The sequence below is a fragment of the Carya illinoinensis genome, chromosome 4 (genome assembly GCF_018687715.1).
Source record: "Carya illinoinensis cultivar Pawnee chromosome 4, C.illinoinensisPawnee_v1, whole genome shotgun sequence".
Classification (NCBI taxonomy): Eukaryota; Viridiplantae; Streptophyta; class Magnoliopsida; order Fagales; family Juglandaceae; genus Carya; species Carya illinoinensis.
This window is the reverse complement of record NC_056755.1, coordinates 10,119,909-10,144,109: the sequence shown is the minus strand read 5'-3', so window position 1 is coordinate 10,144,109 and position 24,201 is coordinate 10,119,909. Positions and strand designations below refer to the sequence as shown.

The 24,201-nt window shown below is 37.0% G+C and overlaps 1 protein-coding gene across 1 annotated transcript in view; it reads right to left on the bottom strand.

The window, feature by feature from the left end:
* Positions 1–120: 120 nt before the first annotated feature.
* LOC122307504 (RNA cytidine acetyltransferase 1-like) overlaps positions 121–24,201 on the bottom strand; it is a 36,030-nt gene continuing 11,949 nt past the window's right edge. The window contains exons 5-26 of the mRNA XM_043120415.1: positions 23,360–23,533; positions 22,992–23,102; positions 22,757–22,890; positions 22,541–22,634; positions 21,475–21,573; positions 20,542–20,678; positions 20,055–20,131; positions 13,631–13,754; positions 13,460–13,547; positions 13,267–13,366; positions 13,138–13,190; positions 7,374–7,550; positions 7,249–7,286; positions 4,245–4,341; positions 3,537–3,716; positions 3,314–3,422; positions 3,156–3,225; positions 2,933–3,080; positions 1,570–1,698; positions 1,224–1,349; positions 762–827; positions 121–645 (exon numbers count right to left, since the gene is read on the bottom strand). Coding sequence (XP_042976349.1) covers positions 391–645; positions 762–827; positions 1,224–1,349; positions 1,570–1,698; positions 2,933–3,080; positions 3,156–3,225; positions 3,314–3,422; positions 3,537–3,716; positions 4,245–4,341; positions 7,249–7,286; positions 7,374–7,550; positions 13,138–13,190; positions 13,267–13,366; positions 13,460–13,547; positions 13,631–13,754; positions 20,055–20,131; positions 20,542–20,678; positions 21,475–21,573; positions 22,541–22,634; positions 22,757–22,890; positions 22,992–23,102; positions 23,360–23,533 — 2,586 coding nt within the window. The 3' untranslated portion in view covers positions 121–390. The remainder of the gene's footprint in view (positions 646–761; positions 828–1,223; positions 1,350–1,569; positions 1,699–2,932; positions 3,081–3,155; positions 3,226–3,313; positions 3,423–3,536; positions 3,717–4,244; positions 4,342–7,248; positions 7,287–7,373; positions 7,551–13,137; positions 13,191–13,266; positions 13,367–13,459; positions 13,548–13,630; positions 13,755–20,054; positions 20,132–20,541; positions 20,679–21,474; positions 21,574–22,540; positions 22,635–22,756; positions 22,891–22,991; positions 23,103–23,359; positions 23,534–24,201) is intronic.

Sequence of the window (24,201 nt, the reverse complement as noted above, 5' to 3'; positions counted from 1 at the left end):
TTTATTATTTGTCTAAAAATTTGAAAAAATTATAATATGATAAGATAAAATGTTATTCGAATCTAAACGGGACCTCAATCAATCTCCTCAAAAGTAATGCACATTGTAAATCACCATGACTTATCAAAAATATATATTATTAGAAAAATGGTCAAGAAAATGTTTTATAGAAAGCAAAATGAAAACTCTTAAACAGTTTTCATTAATAAGCTTTGTTTGATGATGATGCTATGTCAAAACTGCGTATCATATAAACTATATACGAAATTCGACATACAAATCTACAAAAAAATAAGTACAATAATCTAATCGCTCGTGAGAGCAAAATGGCGTAAGCAATCCATGACAAAATCGTAGCATCTTGATATTTCTCAGAGTTGATCAGTACAATTAGAATTTCTTCTTTTTGTTTGATTTGGAGCCACGATCATCTTTACTTCTCTTTTTCCCGCTCTTATGACTTTCTTTCTGATTGCCATGCTTCTCAGTTTTACTTCTGCTTGATTTCAAACTAATGAGACCACCGGACTGTATCTTACCTCCATTTTGCAAAGCATTCTCAAAATCAGCTTCTCTTTCCACAATGGCATACTGTTGCAGTAGCTCAGGATTCAACACACTTTCCGACTTGGATCTCATCTCATCCTGTTATTGGACCAATCGAGTTCCAGCTCTTTCAGAAATGATGGTTGAGAGAAGAAGTGGAAGGGGGAAATAGAAGGTTGAAAAAAGATATATAATTACAAAGAAATTGGAAATACCTCAACTTCTTTTGCTGCATTATTGAGATCCTCATCCACGGAGATACTATGAGGTTCCATCACAATCTGTATACAATGTCAACAACCATGAGTTGCATTAATAACGTTGGAAGCACACAATATACAGAAATCGATTGTGGAATTGTGAGAGTATCTGTCCTTGATAATAATGCAGACAAGAAAATGTGAGTTTCTATACACGAAAATCAGGCTTGTTGAAAAGCCCTATGGATAAAGGCCTTCGCATTAGAAATTTAAAATTAAGCAACTCTTGGATAGGTAGCCAGTTAAACCTCCCGCTCTAAATGCTGCGAAATGAAGCAACTACCCACAAGAACTTAAAGGCTGACTAATAACATTAATTATGGAAGGACTGTGAGAAAGTGAGAACAAGGCTACGCTATGGAACAAACACTCAAGTTCTCTCCACCATGAAAATACTTCCTCGGCTGATAAACTTACTTCTTTTAGCCGGGGCAGGGTTGACTCAACCTCCTTGGAAGCAATACTGTATAAATATTTGTGGAACTTCTTCATAACTTTTATAAATAGTGACAATATTTGTTGCCTTTCTAGCTTCATCTGTCCCTGTGAAATAAGAGTTCAACCAAACATGACTCCACCTTGCATATTCAACACAAAAGGAATCAAATAAAACTGCAATTCTAGAGGGGAATGTCATCCAATTTAAAACTGGAACTACGTACATAAGGCCCTCAATGTGAAAAGTGTACTAGGCATGACATATTCATAATGGCTTTTTTTCATAAGTAAACCTTGAACCATATAACTAAGTTGAGAAACAAACCTCAATATATGAAATGTTTTGACCCTGTAGACCAATGCAGAGCAGAACAGAAGCCTGTGCATATGACAGTGTAACCGGAATTCTCCCTTCGAAATACAGATTTGCAAGAATCGGAACAAGGTCAAAAATCTGTAACAAACCGCAGATAAGCAACATAAACAGTAGAAGTTTACATGGAAAATTATCCACACTACAAAAATAATGGGGCAACCCTCTCATAGCCTACAGATGGGCAGTAAAAACTTATTAAATTAGTCAAACAGCCTCAAGCCACAATTTATATACATGCATTATAAATTAGAATTTACCACCAGAAGATTTTAATCAATTCAACTTCGCACTAATCTAATCACTTTAAAGATTTACCCCTAACTGAGTTAGCAGGAACAACTTGACCCTCATAGTTAAACCATTTAACAGATTCTGATATCTATCACCTCTTCATTTAACATCCGACCTTCCATAATAGTTTCCAACTTCCTAAATCCCAACGTTTTAAAGCAGACTCATTTATTGCTGTCTCTTAACCAGAAACGTAAAGTTTCCAACATTACCTTTGTTTTTTTAAGCAAGAACTCTTCATTAAAAAGCAAACAAGGCACAACCCAGGTACATAGGGAGGATACAAGAATTTCAACATTATCCTTAAAAAATTGGAAATTTTATAAAAGACAACTTGTAAGGGTAATTTTGAAAAATTAGAATATACCTTTTAGAAAGTGAATGTCTTCTATGAGACATTTACAAAAGGGAAGATGGATAAATAATATGAGAGGGATGGATTGGTAAAAGCTTAGTCTACATACAATTTATAACTATATCGGAGGGATTCATCTTAAACCGCCTCCAATGCACCCAACATCTCCTTGTGATTGGTGGGGTGGTGTAGAAATCAACACACGGGCAAGGATCATCTGGTGGAGGTTTTGCAGGCAGAGACATGGACAGTGGAGAAAGATGTGTGTGGGCTTTGAGGAACAAAGAGGGAACCAATATGATCTCGAAGTAAGCTTGCATCATAATTTATACCGGATTTGGCAAAGGCCATTTGCTAAAATGGAAAGGGCAGGTGGGCAAGTTTAAGCAGGTTGTTAAAGATGTGAGATTGCCATCAGGTTGGAGTTATAGACTGGAGATTGTTAGCGATTGGAGCTAAAGTCTATTGCCAAAAATTGGCATGACAAAAAGATGAAATCACTTTGGATATAGATATATTGATGTGTATATCAGCTTCTACCAACAATAGATCACAACTATAGCTGTAAGCATCATGGCCTACCTTCCCCCCCCCACCCCCCAATGGTTCTGCCTGAGATAAAAAATTCTATAATATGCAATCAATACAATTGTCTAGGGATCTCACCAAATGGAAGTCAACAAGATTGTTGGTATAAGCTTCCAGTCGCTTCATATCATGTGGTGATAAGAATTGTTTAATTGAACTAAAAAATCCATCTAAGGGGGGCAGTGTAGGTTCCAGCTCCATAAAATTGATCTTTGGATCCAGGATGCTGAAAGATTACAAATAGCGTGAGCATATTTGACAACGAACGCATATCTGAAAAGGGTACATTTGTCATACTAACCTCATAGCAAGCTTATACTCCATTTCACGAAAACTGAGATGCAATAGTCTACAAAATCTTCGCTTGAAATCTAGTTATAGAAACAAAATATTGAGATAAAACTGAATATAAGTGGAAATATAAACATTTCACGAAATTCTTAAACAGAGTTGGCACACCTTGGTAAAATGGACCATAAAAGCCCCATTGATCAGACCCACCATCTTCAATATCGTCATTGTTCAAAGATTTGAGGACCATACATGTATGCTCACCAGTCACAGTACTCTGCATCATTGATAAAAGGTTACATTACTACTAATCCTTCATAGCAGAATACAGTATTCATATCAGTCACATAGGAAGCTTCTTTTTTTAAAGGAAAGAAATAGGAATCTTAACTTGAATCTGGCCAATGTAGAATGGAGCAAATCTATGTTTCCTCCAAAAGCGAAAAAGGTCCAGAGTAAGCCCAAAGGAGACACCAATGTAGTGTAGCTTTTCAGGTCGTCTTTCACGAAGATGAACTAACAAAGGAGGAAGATTGGTTCTGGGTTTTATATTTTCTTCTAACAATGAAGCCTACAAATACAGTATTATCAAAGTCAGGAAGTAACCAAATGTTCCGAAACCATAACAATGTAACGGTTACTAATGCCAAACAATCATTCAAATGTGCTAGGTTCTTTGACATTCATTAAGCAACAAAATGTCATTTTGCTTTGAAGCTTGAGGAAGAAATAACAAGCCAGTCAGGTCTGTTAGCACTTTTCAATTCAAAATTTGAATTTCATTGCATCTTATGAATCCAAGGCCACTTGAAACTAGCTAAAAGAGCAAAAGAAAAATATTCTGAAAAATCATATGATTAATAATTCACCAAGACCTGATCTCTGACTTGGTTTGAGCATGCAATATAAAAAATAAAAAATAAAATAAAATAAAAAAAGAAAAAAGTATGAGTTAATGTGAAATGAAACAATAACTATTACTGGACGCATTGGTGCAAGACGTCGTAATACACAATGATCTTAGCTAGCATCATTTTTTTTTATTTTATTTGAGAAGAAAATGGATCAAACAAATCGAAGCCCAGTTATAAAAATGGACCTTCTCAGCAGCTTCAGTGACTCTGACATGTAGAGCTTCTGTAACATTCTCAACATCATCCACTTCAGAAATAGGAGTAAGCTGTCCTTCAAAGTACCTGCAGATAATTAAAGCAAACACCTTTATCATTAAATATGTCAAAAAATGTTCCAAAGCAAATACTCTACATATTATCTTCTCAAATACAATTTCCCTTGCATCAACCGTAGCAGAAATTAGGGCTGTAACTAACAAGACTACTTGACAGGCTACTTGAAGTTGGCACGGTTAAGCTCAAGTCCAGCTTGATTCATTTATTAAATGGGTCATTGATGAACACAAAATTATGATCAATTATCAAAAAATTACAACTTGTATAAAGTTCAGCTTGACTCATAAGTTCATACGAAGTCAAACAATTTCATATTTCTTATTTTTATGGTATTATCTTTAACTTTATAATGAAGATATCTTAAAAAGATACGAGGAAATCATGTTCCTAATACTATGCATGTAGCTTGAATCCTTATGAATATAAATATCATTAAATATTTATATACAAACTATATAAAGATATTACAAAAACCCAAAGTTTATAGAACTCTGTTGATAGAGTTTTAAAAGATGCAATATAACTAATCTATTTCAGTACTGCTACTGGACCATCTTAAACGTACCGCTCCTCTTGACCAAAGTTTTGAATTCCGTTCCGATCACCGTTCCAGTTAAGGTACTGGAACGAAATATTTCGGAACCGGTACGTTTTAATGTACCATTTCGGAATAGTCATTATAGGGATAAATTACATATATATAAATAAACAATTATATATAGAAAGAGAAAAATCATATTCCAAAATAACATCAATATAAGTCATAAAAAGATACATACTTGAAAAACTCAATAATACTTCTCAATACAAGTATTAAAAATATAAATATCTGAAAAACCCAATAATACTTAAGTTCTCAATCCAACTGTTAAAAGAATAATCACTCATCTTCATCCAAAAGACAACAAGGATAAAAGTTTGAAACGTTAATCAAAATATTTTCATCACAATCCTATAGCAGAAGTGCAATTATATTTTGTGTTTATATGCACTTTCTAGCCAATAGAAAAATCCACCAACTATAACAATTATATTTTGTGTTTATAAATATTTTCCAGCCAAGGTCCCAGACTCCCAACAACACAGGTGGGTTCAACAAACCATGGTATGCCCTCAAAAGCCTAGCCCAAATCGCTCAAGCTCCCTATATATTTTCTTCCCAAAACCCTAACCATAGATTTCCTTTAAATCTTCACTGGTGTGCAGCAACAACTCCCAGAGTCCCAGCAGCCAAAGCACACTCTCGCAATCAACCATGGGTAATTATCTAATCTGACCTCAAATATCTCTTTGCCTCAAATCCCTTCTTGTAACAGCTTGTACGCTTTGTGGCTTTCTATTCTCTGATTCATTTTGTAGAGTTTAGGAAATTGTACACTAGGATTTGATAATCTGGGAAGGGGGAGAACAGGAGTTGATGGGGAAGGGAAATTACCAATGTCTCTCACTTTTCAACATATTTACCAAAATGCCATGAAGGCAGATTTCAGACCGAACATAAACTGCGGCCAAAATACCGGAACCCGGGTGGAATGGACTGGAGTAGGCCGAAATGGCCAGAATTTAACCCTGGACGGAATGACCACCTAATCCATGCTGGTTACTGTTCCGACATGTCAAATTCCAGCTGTTTAGGCCGGAACAGAAATAAAAACTTTGCTCTTGATGTGGCACCACCACGTAGTGACACATGGTTTATTAAAAATATATTCAAACCAAAATGACCTCTGAAAATACTAAAAGAGGAAGACTGAAACTCTAGATTCCCTCTACTCATTTTGTGTGAGTTTTTAATTTTTTTAATAAACCACGTGGCATCAAATGGTGGTGCCACGTCAAGAGGGCCATCTGACCAGTAAGTTTCAGATGGCCAAGTAGCATCATTCAATCTATTTTGATACAATTTTCTTTTATAAGTAAGAAAAATTATACAATTAGCTAGTTCGTGAATAAGTTTAGGCTCGTTTCATGTTTGAATAAAAATTAAACGAATGATTACCCAATACTTGCTCGAGCTCGACTCGTTTACACCCCTAGCAAAAATACTTGATGTCCCACAACATCGTTCATACAACAGTATTATGAATATCCCAATATTATGAATAATGTATGCAAACATATCTATAAGTCAAAATCATGCCTGAAATGTGCTTCTTCACAATGAATTCTCACTTTCTTTATTCACCAGGTTGAGGAAAAATTTAAATTCGGCTCCAGATTCGAAAAAGAAAAAATATTATCCCCCAAACAAACAAAATGAACAGATGACTCATGTTCCACATTCTTCTCTCTTTTATGAGTATGAAGATATATAACTAGAGAGCAGGAAATCCTCAGATACCATCTTGATTGAATTTCCCAAGATCCAATCTAAGGTTTTAGACCTTTAAGCCATTATAATACCCTGGATATATGAGAGGGTGGATATAAGTTATTGTGGTCCTGTGTACGCAGGCTATGACTATTTCTTTCAGATCAATAATATTTTTTCTCTTACTTATCAAAAAAAAAAAAAAAAAAAAGTTATTGTGGTCTATAATGATTCTAAAGTGGCTCCAACTGCAACTTTGACTAGTCTTCATATGGTATAAGCCCAAATTTGACTAGGGCTTTCCTTGGATCTTCACACACATGAACTAGAACCATGATGGTATTTTTGATTGCAAGTGCAGAAGAAGTGTGGTGGGAAGAGAGGTTTGTATGCCGACCAACATCACCAAGAGATAATATAGAAGCAACAGGAAAAACATCACAAGCATCATGTGCAGTTGGAAGTATAACAAACATGACCAAGGCCTTCAGAAACCACTTTTTTCTCCAATTTCATTCTATATAGGTAAGGAAAATAAGTATCACAGTCATATTCTCTCTTAACACCTTACAGGATGACGAAGTAAGTCCAATGTTTCATACCTTGTTAAAAGTTCCACAGCTTGTGAACCATATCCAGACTGCAATAATATATAAACACAGAAAAAAACTAAATAATGATAATAAATTGTGACAGCAATCTGGCTGAACCTTTAAAACAGACTTACCCTCATGACGCTTGGATGGGTAGCAATGCGTACAATACGAGCACCTGAAAGACTAGGGAAGACGGTGTCCTGGAATTGCTCACAGAATTTCCATGGTATTTGGTCTCCAGAAGGTTGATAACCATCACTTAAACTTCTGATTGCAGATTTCCGAGAAATCTGTCCCTCAAGACTGACCTGGATACAAATTGATGGACATACACCATGTTAAGCAACAACCAAATAGAAAGTCTTTCACTACGAATATAAAAATAAATTCAAAGGCCTTCAGCAAGTAGTCCATGTTTTGAAGACAATAAGCAGAACTTTAAACGTAGGAAAAATGTGAATTATCCATTAAAACTACAACTCCTTTTCTAGTATGCCCACTAAACTATCAAAGTTATCCCTTAGTCTTTCCCCCACCCCCTCCCTCCCCCCCAATTTGAAACATATGTTGGAATTCACTCCTTGTTAAGATCTGATTATTAAGGCTAAAAAAATAGATGATGTGAGTGAGAAGCCACTATCTTTTTTATATATGAGTAAAAGTAAGTTAGATGCCACAATCTTAATGGTTAGGTATTAAAGGCGGAAGCAAATTGCAAAATGAGCAATAGTTTACTCCTTGTTAAGATCTTATTATTAAGGCTAAAAAAATAGATGATGCGAGTTACATGCCACAATCTTAATGGTTAGGTATTAAAGGTGGAGGCAAATTGCAAAATGAGTAATAGTTTAAAGTAAATGAAAACTTTAGTAATTCGATGGTCATGTCACAAAAAGGAGAGGTAGTTTGAAGATGTTAAATGGAGTTTTTCCTAAGAATGAAAGAGTAATAATAATAAAATAAATAACAGGACCAGCAACCATTACATCTGTTTTACATGGTTATGATGATAGCACAATTGCTGCTAAAAAGTTAAAAATGCTATGTTCTAATTCTGGATAAGAACGTGAAATTCGGATGAGTCACATGGCAATGGGAACGGGCATGCCCATACATGATTCTCAATCCTATCTAGCCTTGGATATAACTGCCCATGCAGAATTCTCGATCCTATTAGCAAGATAGGAAGTTGGCGTAGTCCAATACACATTATAAGAAAGGAAAACTTGCTGTTAGCATTTCCTGGAAGTGAGTAGGACAAGTAACCACCAAACTCTGTAAGTATTGAGCCAATATCCTTTTCCAAATGGGTTTTTACCATTTAAGTCTTTAATAATGAAATTTTAAAGCACATCACTTGCTTCTCTCACTTTTTGAGAAGTAACGCAATTTTATTAAAAGCTCAGGACACAACCAGTGTAACATCCAGATCCAAAAGTGTGATTTTTATTTTTGTGATTTTGATTTATTTCATTTTTTATCTATTTTTATTTTTATTCTTATTATCTCCGGATGTTAACAACAGATCGGATTAAAAAAGGGTTTGTATTTCATTAGGAAGTTTCCTTATTGACATAGTTATCCTTTAGTTTCCAGTTTGAATAGATTCCTAGATTAGAACCAACACTCAAATTCAAACTCTATCCAATCTCCTGAAAACTGACGTAAAACCCTTTCCCTCACCTATAAAACCCACCCCAAGACCCTCCAGAGTTAAACACAAGAAAACCTTATACACATAGCCACTGTAGCGGCCTCTACAAACCAAGAACCCACCTCCTTCAACAAGCAGCCACCACTTCGCCGAAAACCACCACAGAAGACATCGCCGGCAAGTCTCCCTTCCACCCACGCATGCATTGACCCGTCTCTCTCTATCGTTTCTCTCTCCACTTATTATAACCAGCAACCCGTGTGTTTTGCCAGCCACTGTCAACCACCCTAGAGGACAGCGGGTCGCCTTTCAGGCAGCACAAAAACTGCCAGCCGGTTGTTTCCCGGCAAACCCACAACTATCTGCCACCCTCTACTGTTTCGGGTTGACAATTTCTCTCTCTCTCTCTCTCTCTCTCTCTCTCTCTCTCTCTCTCTCTCTCTCTCTCTCTCTCTCTCTCTCTCGCTAGCTTGTGCCGCCGTGACTAGCTCTCAGACCCACCACCACCCATAGTCTCCTCTCTCGGTGATTTGAAGCCCTCCCGTTGTATGTTGCTGCCCTTCCTGGTTTTACGAAGTCACAATCTATTTACTTACTTCCTTTGTCTTCAACCTTCCCAAAAGTTTTGAATAATATTTTAAATAGAAGTTAAATAATATGTTATAAGTTTTGAATAATATTATTATGTAGTAATTCTAGTGTAATTAAATTATCTCTATATATGATTTTAAGTATTTAGAATGCTACAACAAGTTTTCTAGAAAAGTTAGTGACGATTAGTGCCTCGTATAGGTTACGAGCTACGACATAAGATTGTAGAAGCAGCGCTAAGAGGTAAATAGTATGATCATATAAATGCATGTATACTGTAAATATTATTGTTATGTATGAAAATATGATGTGGTTATGATGGTTATCTATACTATGCTAAGAGCCAAGTCAAAGTTAGATTCCCTTCACGATCTTTAATGAATTATAAGATGATGCTTGTATGTATGGATTTGTTGCTTGATGGACTAAATATTATTTAAAAGTCACGTATGCCATGTAATGTTCACGTAGTATTCAAATCACGTATGTCATGTAATGTTCACATAGTATTCAAGTCACGTATGCCATAAAATGTTCATGAAGTAATTTAAGTCAAGTATGCCATGTAATAAAATAACCAGATCATGTATGTCATATTCATGTAAGTACTTAGATCATGTATGACATGTTCATGTAGTACTAGATCATGTATGACATGAAATGTCATAAAATGTTTAAATCATGTTAGGTCGTGCCATGCTATGCTACGCCATGTACAAGAACATATCATGTTGTGCCATGCCATGTACAAGAATATGCCATGTACAAAGAATATGCCACGTACAAGAATATGTCATGCTAGAAAAGTCCATGACGTCCAAGAAAGTTCTCATGCATTAAGAACGATAAATATTTTAAGATGAGAACCCAAGCGTGTTCACCACAAGTTATGCTAAGACGGTGCCACGGACTCAAGCGTGGTTGCCACAAGTTGGGTGAAACACGAACACAAGCGTGTTTCACTACATGATAAGTTATGAGGTGCCACAAACTCAAGCGTGGTTCACCATAAGTGAAACACGAACTCAAGCGTATTTCACTCCATATTATTATCAGTTATGCAAGACAAGTGAATTGGGACTCAAGCGTGTTTCACTCCATGTTATGACAAGTTATGGGGAGCCATGGACTCAAGCGTGGTTCACCATGTAATAAGTAAAATACAAAATAAACAAGTTACTCATGCATTTACGTTTCATATTTGCCATGATTGTGTATGTTTCCACTCATGTTAATGATGTATAGAAATGCTATGAGAATCTGTGAATGACATATGTATGTTATGAAGAGTCTTTCAAAAATTAAGTCTATGATAAATTATGTAATATTTTACGGTATGATGTGCTATCTACTGAGTCTTCGACTCAATTTTGTTTGTCTCTGTTTTCTTCTATGTTTAATTGTCACAAATGAAGTTTATGTTGATGCGGAGCTAGATGCCCAGGAGTAGATCTAATTCAAGGACTTAGAATTAAATAAGTGCTCTTTTCACAAGGATTAGTTCTTTTATGTCTTATTTAAGACTAGTTTATGTTTTGTGTTATTTTCAGTTTCAAGTTCCAAAGCCTATTTATGTTCATTTCAATTCAGTGTGTTCCAATAAATGAGGTATTTCAGGATATGAATCTCTTTACCGGGTACTATTCTATGAACGTTAGTAATATCTCTATCCTACGGGAAGGGGGTGTTGCAACTAGTTACACAGGAAGTATATTTTTTTTTTTAATCAGAAAATAAAATTTTATTGATCATAAGAATTGGCAAGAGCCAGTATATTTTTTTTTTTAATCAGAAAATAAAATTTTATTGATCATAAGAATTGGCAAGAGCCCAAGTATACGAGACATATACAAGAGCAACGCCTATGCATGCTAGTTAAGTGATACAAGGTATTACACAGAAAGTATACAAGGGATACACCCAACTACCACTAAAAAGAAAGAGCAAATATATTTGAAGTATAGAAAACTAGTGAATTGTGAGCAATAAAAGGAAGCCAACTTGCTGTGGAATGAACAATCCAGGACTGATATTTAAAAAAAAAAGTAACATTCCAATGGGGCATATTCCCAGAGATTAGCAAGTGATTGGCAACTGATGCCTCCTTACAATACGATGGCCAAAACAATTTCAGGAAGATAGTCTTCGCGGGCTGGTCCCCACATAACACATCATAACAAAATCTAATTTAAGACCAGTCACCCACCTCATATCTAATGAATTGAGAGAAATTCTCTCTCTCTCCTAATATTCTTCCACACCCCAACCCAATAAGGCCAGCCGACCTTATTTGAACACCATCCACTCCACACGCTACCATATTTTACATCCACACTCGTTTGCCACAAAGTCTATCTCCCAAAAGGAAATCCCTCATAAGCTTCTCAAGACATTGGGCAACACCTACATGGATGGGAAAGAGAGAAGAAAAGGTAGGAAGATTAGAGACGATAATCTTGATCAGACTAAGCCACCTATCTTTGGATAAGTATAGCCGCTTCGACCCAACTAAGTGACATTCCATCTTTTCCATGGCACCTTCCCAAATGGGATACCACCTTAAAGGGGACTCCCAACAGGATATCCATACCAATTATGAATTGCCGAAATTGATTTTCAGCCAAGAAACAGCTTAATGGGAATAAACTGGGTAAGTGATGGATATGATTCTTGGACAACCTCCCAAAAAATCAATGTAACATCAGCGTACAAGAAATGAGACAAGATCAGATCCTCACTGCTCTGGCCCTCGCCCAGAAATCTGATAAAAGCCCTTGTTCACAATAGCTTACATCATTCTACTCGGTGCCTCCATTGCTGCTATAAAGATTATAGGCAATAAAAGATCCCCCAATCGCAACCCCCGTGAACTGTTAAACAAGCGTGAGTGTGTGCCATTTATCAAGACTGAAACACACAAACTAGAAATATAATGCGCTATCCACCCACACCATTTATCCCCAAAATCACGTCTCCGAACCAGGTACAACACGAAGCCCAATTCAGAAGGTCATAGAAATTGAGTTGGCTCTTTCCAGCCACACCACACCCTCTTCATCGATAGAATTAAAGCTATGGCCAGCTAAAGCCTCTGGGGACATTGTTCACTAACTTTACCTCTGTCAAACAAAAGTGCTCCACCAAGTAGAGAGTCAATCATATTGTTTCTACTATTTAAATTTCCTGTCACGTGGTAAAATTTTGTATTCTAGTCTCCCTCCTTGAGCCAAATCGCTCTCTATTTCTATCTCCAACAAGTCTCCAAGAGAATAATCATTCCCAACTCACTGTAGACCTTGGCCTTCTGAACAACTTGCTTTTCTATATTTTATGAGGTAAAGCTGAGAAAATCAAATTTTTATGACTCAAAACTTCTACAACCCCATTGGAGATTAATCAGCTTATTTCAGCAAATTGAGGCTGTGAAAACCAAATTTAAATTAGCGTAAAAAGACATAATCTCACATATCTGCAAAAATAGGTTCACAATGGGAGAATCTCAAACATGATTTCACAAAATAATGCAGGCAGGAAATGTCCAGGAAACTAGCGCATCAGATGAACCAAAACATTAGTTCAGCTGTAATGCATAAAAAAAAGAAAAAAAGAACTACATTCTCGTGAGCCACATAATGATGATAGGTACAAACCTGGATGACACACAAGATGTCAGGAAGCTGATTTTTAGACTCATCAACAGGACCTGCATATCCATAGTTAGCAGAAGTTGAGTCACAACAAAATAAGCATAAAACCAGTCACAAGGGAAACAGATATACCAAGTAATCCAAACAAGTGGTGTGCTGGAGCATCTGCCATTAGTTGTAAATCATTTGGGGAGTTTTTGTAGTGAGAAGCAACATATAAGGCCATCATACGCTGCACAAATGAAAATATATAAATGATATATATTGATAATATAATGACAATAGATTACGACATTGAATATCAACATCAGATTATGTTAACTACCTGCAAAAACAACTCACTCTCTTTGTGATAGGAAAAAAGTGTGTCCCGATTGACATAATACAGATCACACTCACTGGGAGGAGGTATCCTGCTTAAAGAAAAAACAGGAAATTAATGAAGATAATAGAGATGGCTTCAATTACCATGAGTTCTAAATAAGTATCATCTAACCTGTTAATATTAGGAATGGCACTGGTAACATCCAAGCAAAGTAAACTATGAAGCCAGGATTCAATTGGGTCCCCGGAAGCATATCTAATTGATTCACTCAATTCTATCTTTTTGAAAAGACGACCTATGATCAAAGTTAGTTGAGAATTCAGCAGTGTGACAAAAAGAAACATGGCAAAAAAATAAAAATAAAAACGAAAAAGTAACTTTAAAAGTAGTTTTTATAAGCAATGGAGACTACCAAAATATGCAAAAGATATAGATCTGGTATACAGGAAGTATATAATAGTACCACCAAATAGAAATGTGAAAAAATATGAGGAAATTATGGAAGCACAACCCATTAAAATTGTTGAATCCAAGCTTTCAAGCATCATATAATTCTATCCCTACTTATGAATTTTGATGATAATAAACGAGTTCAAGCATAAAGGAGTCTCAAGTTGTCCATATAATGAAGTCTTGAGGACCAAGGATATCAGAAAATTAAGCATGAGCAACTGAGCAAGAAACGAAACAAGTTTACAAATGAAGCTCTAAGAATATATTTTTGTACATCTCTTACTAATTCGAAAAAGTGTTAAGGCTCAAATTTCTTTTTAACTCAAAAAAGAATCTATTTGCATTTTCACATGTGCATTGTGCATGATATGTTTGAAGTTTGAAATTTTGAAAAATGATCGATTGTCCTTGAAATTCAAGTGTATGATACATTTGAACTTTTTAGCTTTGAAAGGGAAAACTCTCATATGTCTATAAATAGCTCATTTAAGATCTTCTAAAGAGAGCAATTTTTTTTATCGATAAACAAAATTTTATTGAGCATAAAATAGACAAAGGCCCGAGTATTCAGGACATATACAAGAGCGTCGCCTATGCATATGAATTTAGCGATACAAGGAAGTCATGAAAAGACATGCCATTAAAATCAATTACAATTGACCAATGGAGTAAAGTATTGAAAACTAAACTTCTAAGCTCGTCTATTGACCACTCTCGATCTTCAAAACTTTTCGCATTTCTCTCCCTCCAAATACACTACCATAGACAAATTAGGACCATCTTCCACACTGTTGGAATCTAAGGCTTGCCCTTGGATACCTCACCAAGAAGCTAGGAGGTTGATTACCCATTTTGGCATCACCCAAGCTAATCTTATTCGATCAAAGAAGCCATTCCACATGATCAAAGCAATCTCACAATGAGTAATAGATGACCTATGGATTCTCCACTCTTTTTGCACATGCAAAACCAATTTATAACTATGATGCGGTGGTTTCGTAGGTTTTCTATTGTGAGGATCTTGCCTAATGAGGTCGTCCATACAAAAAAATTGCCTTCATTGGTGCTTTTGTCTCCCAAATACTCTTCCATGAAAATGGATTTATATTATGTGTGGTCATGGCGTAATAGTATGAGCAGATTGTGAACTTCCCTTTCTTAGAAGAGCACCAGAAGATATTGTCTTTAGCTCCCCTCTTTATACGGATGGAGTACACTAGATTAAAGAATGTAATGTTCCATTTGGAAGTACCATTACATAAGATTAAGAGGTCCACAATTGAGGCTTCTGTCTTATTGCCATGCCATAGAATTCTAGATAAGCTTCCTTGAGTGTCCTATCGCCACACCATACATCATGCCAAAATTTGATTCTAAATCATCACCCACCTCAAAACGAATATTTCTGGAATAGGTGTCCCATCCTCATCTTATGCGCCATAGTCCCACCCCATTTGGTCCACTTACCTCATTTGAACACCATCCTCTCCATGGTTCACCATACTTCGATTCTATGACAGCTCTCCATAATGCTCCCAATTCATTGTGGTATCTTCATAGCCATTTCCCAAGCAAAGCTTTGTTAAAAGATTGCAAGTTTCGAATACTCAATCCTCCTTTCGGGATACGGGAGCCCACCATAGCCCATTTTACCAAATGGAATTTAAACTCATTATTCATCCCCCTAAGAAATCCCATTGAAGTTTCTCCATGCAATGAGCCACCTTGGTGGGAAGTGAAAATATTTAAAAAGTAGGTTGGTAAGTTGGATAGTGTACTTTTAAGTAAAGTGACCCTACCACATTTGGATAGGTACATCTTCTTCCAACTAGCCAGTTTCCGCTCCATTTTTTCTAGTAACATTCCCCAAAAAAGCTTCCACTCAGACTACTTATTTAGCCAAGTTCACCTTCAACCCCCAAAAAAGCTTCAAAGCATAAAATGAGTGCCCTCAAAGCTCAAATTTGATCATGACTGGCACCACAAAAGATTACGATATCATCTCCAAATAATAGGTGAGATATGTGAAGTGAGCCAGTATTTGCCTCCCCCACTCTAAGTCCAGATAAGAACCTGAGCTCCACGACCCTTGAAATCATCTTGCTAAAAGCTTGCATTACAAAAACAAAAAGTAGCAAAGAGAGAGGGTCACCTTGTCTCAAGCCACATGTGCCTTTAAAACAGCCATTTGGTGTGCCATTTACAAAGACAAAAAATCAAACAGTAGAGATATACTATTTGATCCCAAGAACACCATTTTGAACCAAAGCCACATCTCTCGAGCATGTAGAGCAAAAATCTCCAATTGACTCGATCATAGGCCTTCTCCATATCAAGCTTACACGAGCCCCAACACTCTCGACTTGAGTCTGCTATCCAAGCATTCATTGGCAATAAGCACCGAATCAAGAATCTACCTACCTTGGACAAAGGCGTTTTGGGGCTTTGAGATGAACTTCTCAACCACCGTGCTCAATCTATTTGCCAAAAATTTCGAAAGGATCTTGCAAATTCTGCTCACCAAGCTAATAGGGCGATAATCTTTTTACCTCTTCAGCGCCAGGTTTTTTTTGAAATGAGAGCAATAAATGTTACATTAAGACTCTTTTCAAACATACCATTTTTGTGGAAATCATCAAAGACCCCCATTATATCTTCTTTGATCACTTCCCAACAAATTTGGAAAAAGACCATAGAAAATACATCCAGACCTGAAGCTTTGTCACCTGCCATGCTTCTTAACGCTTTTTAGATTTCTATTTCTTCAAAAGCCCTCTCAAGCTATCCTGCTTCTTGCAAGTCAACAGCTTCAAAGTGGAGCCCATCTAATCTCAGTCTCCAAGAGAATTGTTCTGAAAGCAAACTCTTATAGTAGTTAACAATGTGATATGTGATCTTGGTTTGGTTGGAAGAAGCCACTCCATCGACCATCAACATCTCTATTGCATTGTTCCGCCTATGTGAGCTAGCCACCCGATGGAAAATTTTGGTTCATTTATCCCCTTCCCTCAACCAAAGTACTCTCGACTTCTGTCTCCAAGATATTTCCTCCAATAGTCAAGGTTTGTGGACACCTGAATTTTACAAGCCCTCTTTGTCTCAGATAATACCCTCTCATCCTCTTCTCCCTCAAATCCTTTGAGTTCCTCAAAGAGAGTAGACTTTTAAGCTTCCACGTTGCCAAACACTTGCTCATTCCATGCCTTCAAATATTTTTTCAAAGACTTCAATCTACATAACATAATATAACTTGGAGTGCCATGAAATTGATAAGAAGACAACCATTGCTGGACTTGATCAAGGAACCCATCTGATTTGAAACACATGTTTTCAAACTCCAAGGCCTCCATGAATACCTCCACAATCAAGAAGGATGGGAAAGTGATCTGTGCACAATCTGGGAAGTCTCCTTTGGATGAGTTATGAGTAATGTGCTTCCCATTCAAATGATACTAGGAATCTATTGATCCTTGACCAAGAGGGGTGTTCTCAGTTGCTTGACCAAGTGTAAGTGCCACCAACAAGAGGAAGATCAAGTAAATCTTGTTCATAGATGAAGTTAAAGAAATCAGCCATTAGTGAATTGAAGTTAGAACCACCTGATCGTTCACTCAAGAATTGGGTAATGTTAAAGTCACCCCCAATACACCAAAGTAAATCCCATATACTATTTAGGCCAGCCAATTCATCCCTTAGTACACTTCTTGCACGATCTAAGTTAGGGCCATAAACACATGCAAAGGCCCACTGATATCCATCCACAAAATTCTTGAATGAGCAAGCCACCATATAAGCCCCCATACAATCTTCTAACTTTTCGACCACTCTTTTATGATGCCACTTGATGCTCCATTGGATGGTAAATAATGCCACCCTACATGATTATACCACCACAAACTCCTTATAGTGTTTAGGGGGATAGATTCCAATTTCGTTTCTTGTAAGCAAACGATGTCTACTCTCCAGCTATGTAATTGGTTTCTAATTTTGAGACACTTGTCCTTCTCATTCAGCCCCCTCACATTCTAAGATACGGTTTTCAGCTTCATAAAACAACATCCATTGCCCTTCCCTTTGATCTTCCACTGTTAGAACTCCTCTCTCCTACTCCATCATGGATTGTCCATTTGAGCCTTTTTTAATTCTCTAGCTGTCTTCTTTGCTGAATTGATCTCACTTGGTGAAGAGTGAGTCTGTACAGCCTCTATAGCTGCAAGGAGAGCCATAAATTGGTCCTTGAAACCATTGCACAATATCCCCACATAATGTTGAATCTCCTAGCTTTTCCATTATGAGACCTGTATGTTGCTGCTTGGGTCAAGAAATTTCAGTGGCGTAGGTGTTTCCCAGTATTCCTCTTCACTGATTAGAGGATTTGGTTGCACCTCACCATCCAAGACAGAACACAACACCTACCTGTTGCTCTCCCTCAACCCCTTCTGACTTGTACATTACCATGGCCTTGTCTGGGATTTCCCTGATCTCCATGTTACCCACTTCAGAAGCCCCACCCTCTGTTTGATCCTTTCCAGGGCTTAATACATCTCCTATTGTCGGGAGATTTTCTGGGGTGATACCATGGAGTTTTCTATTAGGAACTAGCATTTTCTGGTTCAGAAATAGCTACAAAGTCGTTATTTTTTGTCAGCCCACAAGCTGTGTTTACCCCAGAGGCCCACAGCCGAGCTCGTGACCCATTTCTTCCCAACTTCATTCTCTATGTTTTTTTCCTGACTCAAGCCCAGGCCCATACTTTGGCCCATCTCCTGGTTTACCCAACATATTAAACCACTGACTCTCTCTCTCAAGTCGAGCAATTCCTCTGAGATTGTGCATTCCCCATTTCTGCATCACATCATTAAGCTACTTCCTTTCTTGCGTAAGTTATGGTGGTTTACTGCGCCTCAGACCTCCTGTCTCTGCCAATCTCACAAACAGTAACTTATTCCTGCCACAAAATACCTATACTGCCCTTCACACTCTGGTTCTGCATCCCCTCCCTTCTAGGTTTCTCCACGAATTTTCCAGCATTGCCGTTAGTGACTGGTACTGAGCATGAAACAGCCTCTACATGCTTTTTAGTATTCACTCCCCTAACTGTGTTTTAGCTCGTTTGCTGCTTGAATGTTTCAGCCCCTCCATATACCTTTGCTTCATTTTTTCCTGCACTGCCACATAGCCCATGCAGTTCCATTGTCATCTTCCTCCACCCTTTGCCTTCCACTTCTTCAAGGATGATGATAAGGCTCTTCCTCCACCACCTTTGTACTCAACTATAGTCGAGTACCTTCCATATGTGTTGGAGGATCTCTGTGCTAGAAAAGCACTGCCACCTAAGTTGAATGTTCTCATAAATTCCTTGTCACCCCTCACCTAGAGCATTCCTCTAAGGTTTGTGAAACCCATGATGCAGTTGGTTTTTTTATATTTTTGATAATTAACCCACAATGCAGTTGGTATATCCAATAGCAGCTCTTTGGTCACCTTCCTCCCTCGCTCTATAATGCATACATAGCCACCACCTTCGAAGAAAATCTCAAATATTTTTGTTTCAATGAGGACAACCTTTGAGAATCCCATCCTTAATAATTTGCAACTCTAGCAATTGGTATATGAGCAACGACTTTGTTGTAAAAGTAATCGCCTTTTGAGTTAAATATCTTAGGCTAACATTTTAGGAGCTACATTTGGGGAAGGTTAATCCGCTGTTTGGCTTCCACTATTTTGTGGAAACAATTATACTTTATGGAAAGCCAGAATGAGAATATTTCTTTAGGCTTAAAATCCTCAAATATGGAGATACATTGCAAAAGGACCTCATATCCCAACAAAAGTTGTTGATGGAGTAAAGATTATAAAATAAGAAGATCTTGATGATGAAGATAGGAAATCTATTCAATTGAATGCACAGATCACAAATTGGATATATTGTGCTCTCAATGGGAATGAGTACAACAAAATATCGACTTGCAAGTATTAATATGATTTTGGACAATCACACTCTAAATTGGACAACCATAATCAGAAAATGCAGATGACCAATCTGCTTTCTCTATGCTACATCAAACCCCCCCCCCCCCCCCAACTTAGGATTTACACAAATTGTTGACGTACAAGAAAGATGAGTGAAGCATGGTCATACCATTAGCAGATTCCCTGCTTTGCTCTTCCAATTGCTGCAAAAGTTTTAATGACAAGGAGCGGCCGGTACCTTCATAGCTACAAGTGGATTAAACCAGAAAGTCCTTCACTACTTAATTGCATTAATGTCCAGTACATAATAATAAGAGCAAACTAAGCATGACTAAAGACGAAAGAAACATGTATAACCTTATTGAAAAAGAAAATGGAAGGTTCTTTCATGAAAGTGTTTGTTTCCAGTACACACAAGACATGTTATACAGGGAAAAAATTTTGCAAGCAAAAAAACTGCATCAAAATTCCCCAAGACCAAAAAAAGTAATATATGACAATTTAAGATCACTGCAAAAGGACATGAAAGTGAAATAGGCAAAATCGAAGGAAAATGTGGAACATTAAGATCATTGGAAGACAAAATGAAAGGTTCTTTTACTTTAGTAATAGCTTCTCATTACAAAGCATACAATTGATTATGAGACAAGTCTAACCCATTTACTGTAGATGAAAGGAAGACCAAATAATGGCCAAGCAACGACTTCACGGCTGGCAATGGAATAGCTGCTGCTTCATCAATAACCAGTAGTTCAACTTGGGAAAGTTTTTCATGCTCATGTGGCTGTATATACTGAGGGATATTAAGAAAAAATTATCAGCATTGAGAATTGTAGACTAAAACATTTAGAATCCATTAAATGTAACCTCAGCATAACCAACAAGGAAGCATTTAAGGACTTCGGCTTTCATCTCAACAATGTATTTTACCAAAATGTTCAAAAGGGGGGAATAATCCCCACATGCTTCCTCCATCCTAGAATAGCACTATGTATCATACATGAGATGAAGAGAGAAGGGTGCTCAAGAAACAAGTGAACATTGATGCACAAGTGTGCGCAAACATTTTTTTAATACCTACATGGATGAGGCTTATGCCTCTCGAGTACATTTGCAACAACACAGCCCCTTCCTTGAAAGTTTTGAGTACCTCCCCTTATAGAGAAGATTCAAATGCACGAGCTATGCATGCATCATTATCCAGAAGTATGGAAAAAAAGGTATCACAGGTGTAGTAGCACTAATGGCTAAACCAAGTTGTATATGCACACTCTTAATTTCAGAACTAGAGCATCTGTAGATTGTTTCAGGTAATTTATATTTCTTCTGAATGTAGACTACTGTTACCTATACCATCGAAAAATAAATAGAGAAAGGCATAAACTACCATAGCATAAACTACAACCTCCTACATATGGTACAATTTATTTAAGACAATCAGCTGCAAAGGCGTATGCACATGGTTAAATATTGCATGCATGATCATGGCATACACATGCAAAAACCATTCTCCCACTCCAACAATTATTCATGCAGGGCAAAACTGACCATAATCATATTACACTATACATCCATATCAGTAAATAAACCTGAATTGTCTGTCTGTGCTGCTTGTAAATATTGATCCGGACGATTGCTTTCTTGAACTCAGGATTGTTACTTTTCACCACATCAAAATCCATATGTTCCTGAAAACATGAGTTATAATGTTATGCTTGATACATTTACATACCATTTTCATTATAGAAAAAGTAAAACAAATGGATTAGCATACGTCAAAAACTAACATTTTTTTTTTATTGGCACCGGGTATCCGGGAACAGCATCCAGATTAATCTTGGGGGTGCACAGGCCCTCAGGAAAAAGTTTCCCGCAAGTGCACCTCATGGGATTTGAACCTTAGATCTAGGGGGAGCATACCCCCATGCCCAAGGCCTTTACCACATAAAAAACTAACATATACATCAAAATATAATTAACTACCACATATGCTTAGGAGGTGTTAAAACTACGATACCACAAAAAATACTAAGAAAAAATAAAGATTTTATGCAACTTTTGAATCTTGTCCACATTCGTGGAGACAATCTTAGTTGAGGAAACATGAACCGACCCTTGATTTGTAATGCCATTATAGATTAAGGATTGTCTATAATCCAATGATTCCACAGGTCCTTTGTATTTGATTTTTTATATTTTGGGTGTGTTCTACCTGTTTTTTCTTTGGATAAGTGAGGTAGATATAGTGGGAAATAGGGCAAATGTGAGCTAGAAAAGTAACAGCACATCCGCAACAATTGACATCATCCATTTTCCAGACTAGTAAATGTAGCATCCATCATTCATTAAAGAGGATACATGACTTATGTCTGGTTTTGGGTGATGCTCACAATGACATAAAGCCAATTAACTGACTGAGATCATAGTCTTCTGAATTGTTAAAGCTAATTGACTAGGGTAAAAAAAACTAGCTTTTTCAAGCCATGCGTTCAAACGCATTCAAGGATAGATGTTTTGATCAAGAAAACCTGAGAGAAGCACATAACTGCAACTACCTTTCTAGCACAGGAGCCTCATAAAAGCATGTTAATGATAGTAAATAATATTAGCAAGATTATTTTTCAGATAATTCAAGTGAATAGAAAATGCATGTACCTTATATTCAAGTGCATCAAAACCCTTGCAAACAAATTCGAATAAGGTTTTCAAGTTTTCGGGGCTGGGCGCAGTTACAAAGATATTTGAATACCTATCGAGACAGGTTTCACTTTTCAGAATCTACAATGGTCAACAAAAATAAAAAAACAGATGTAATATAAAAAAATAAAAAATAAAAAATTATTCTCTCCCCATAGAGATCAATCATACTACCCAGCAGCAATAGCTCCAGCAATTGCTAAACCAAGCGCAGCAGATTTCCCACGGCCACGAGCAGCAAGCAATGCAACTGTACTACGAAGTGTCTTGTCCAATATTGCATCTAAAAATGTTATTACAGCTTTTCCCTATTCGAACATGAGAAAGTAGTAAAAGACTAGACTTACCTGCATTATCCAAGCATGACAGAAAATTGGAAACTCATAATATGTCAGCAAAAAATCCCTACCTGGTCCAGGGTACAACATTTCCTTATCAAAGGACCAACAGGAATATCATCATTTAGCTGTTCTTTGAGATTCTTCAGGTCTCGCTCTGCCTCCGATAGCCCTTCAAAGTCCTTCAATGACCAAGAAGTGCCAGAGAAAATAGTTACAAAGAGCTTCTTTGAACCAAAGTATGTAAGGTATCTATCACTATTGTAGTCATATATTTATTATGCTATTCCATTTCATGTGGTGAATAAACTGCACTGTCAATCACACACCAAGATAGAAAATACAGGACATGATTTTGTAGTTTTGCTTAGGATACTGCAAACTGCAAAAAGAGTTTTAAGTCTCTTCAAACCACAAAGTTGTAGATGCCAAAAGTTACCTCTCTAACTGGAACGGGACTGATTGACTTTATATGTGATGAAACTGGTAATATATTCAGTTCATCGTCCATGACCACACATGCTTTGCATGATGCAATGGATAACAAGAAACGCTCGTTAAAACGCCCAACTGCCTCAGAATGGGATTCAGTTCGAAACCTCTCATGAACATCCTGAAATCAGTAAGCCTTATATTAGAATTTTACTGTGATAGTTTAAGCAAAAGAGATAAATTCTGAAATTTAGTTGTGTAATACTTATTAGCATTTGATACATAACTAGATGAAGGTCCAAGCTATAGACCACACACCTAATCATGGTTAACCTGCAAAAAATACTAAGTGTAGAATAAATCAATCCATCATTTAAGGGGCTTGCAAAGCAGGAACTTCTGTTGAAAGTTTTCAAGATGCATATAAAGCTTTAATGATGGAGCTGTAAGTACACAATATAACATGCAATGCATTGCAGTTGCTATCTTTATACAAAGTTTAGAATTACAAGAATATTATTTTGTATCTTCAATTTGTAGCTATCTAGAATGCTCTCCGTACACTCTCTTGGTATCTGCATGCATGCAACCTACTCTCACTCCGGCACCCCTTGCCGCAGTTGATTCCTCCCTTCCCTCCCTTTTGTCCTCCCCCCTTCCTCACCTTCCTCTCTTTCTACCCTGTTTTTTCTGCAATGGAGAGCTCTAGGCATTTTTCAGTGGAGTCGAAAACTTTTGTCTTCTCAAAGGTGGGAGCAAATTGTTTTCATATTCTAGAGAAAAGTAGACGCATGGCCCTTTTTTTACTTATCAATGGGGCGGCGGCTTCATGGGTGGCGAGAATGGTGG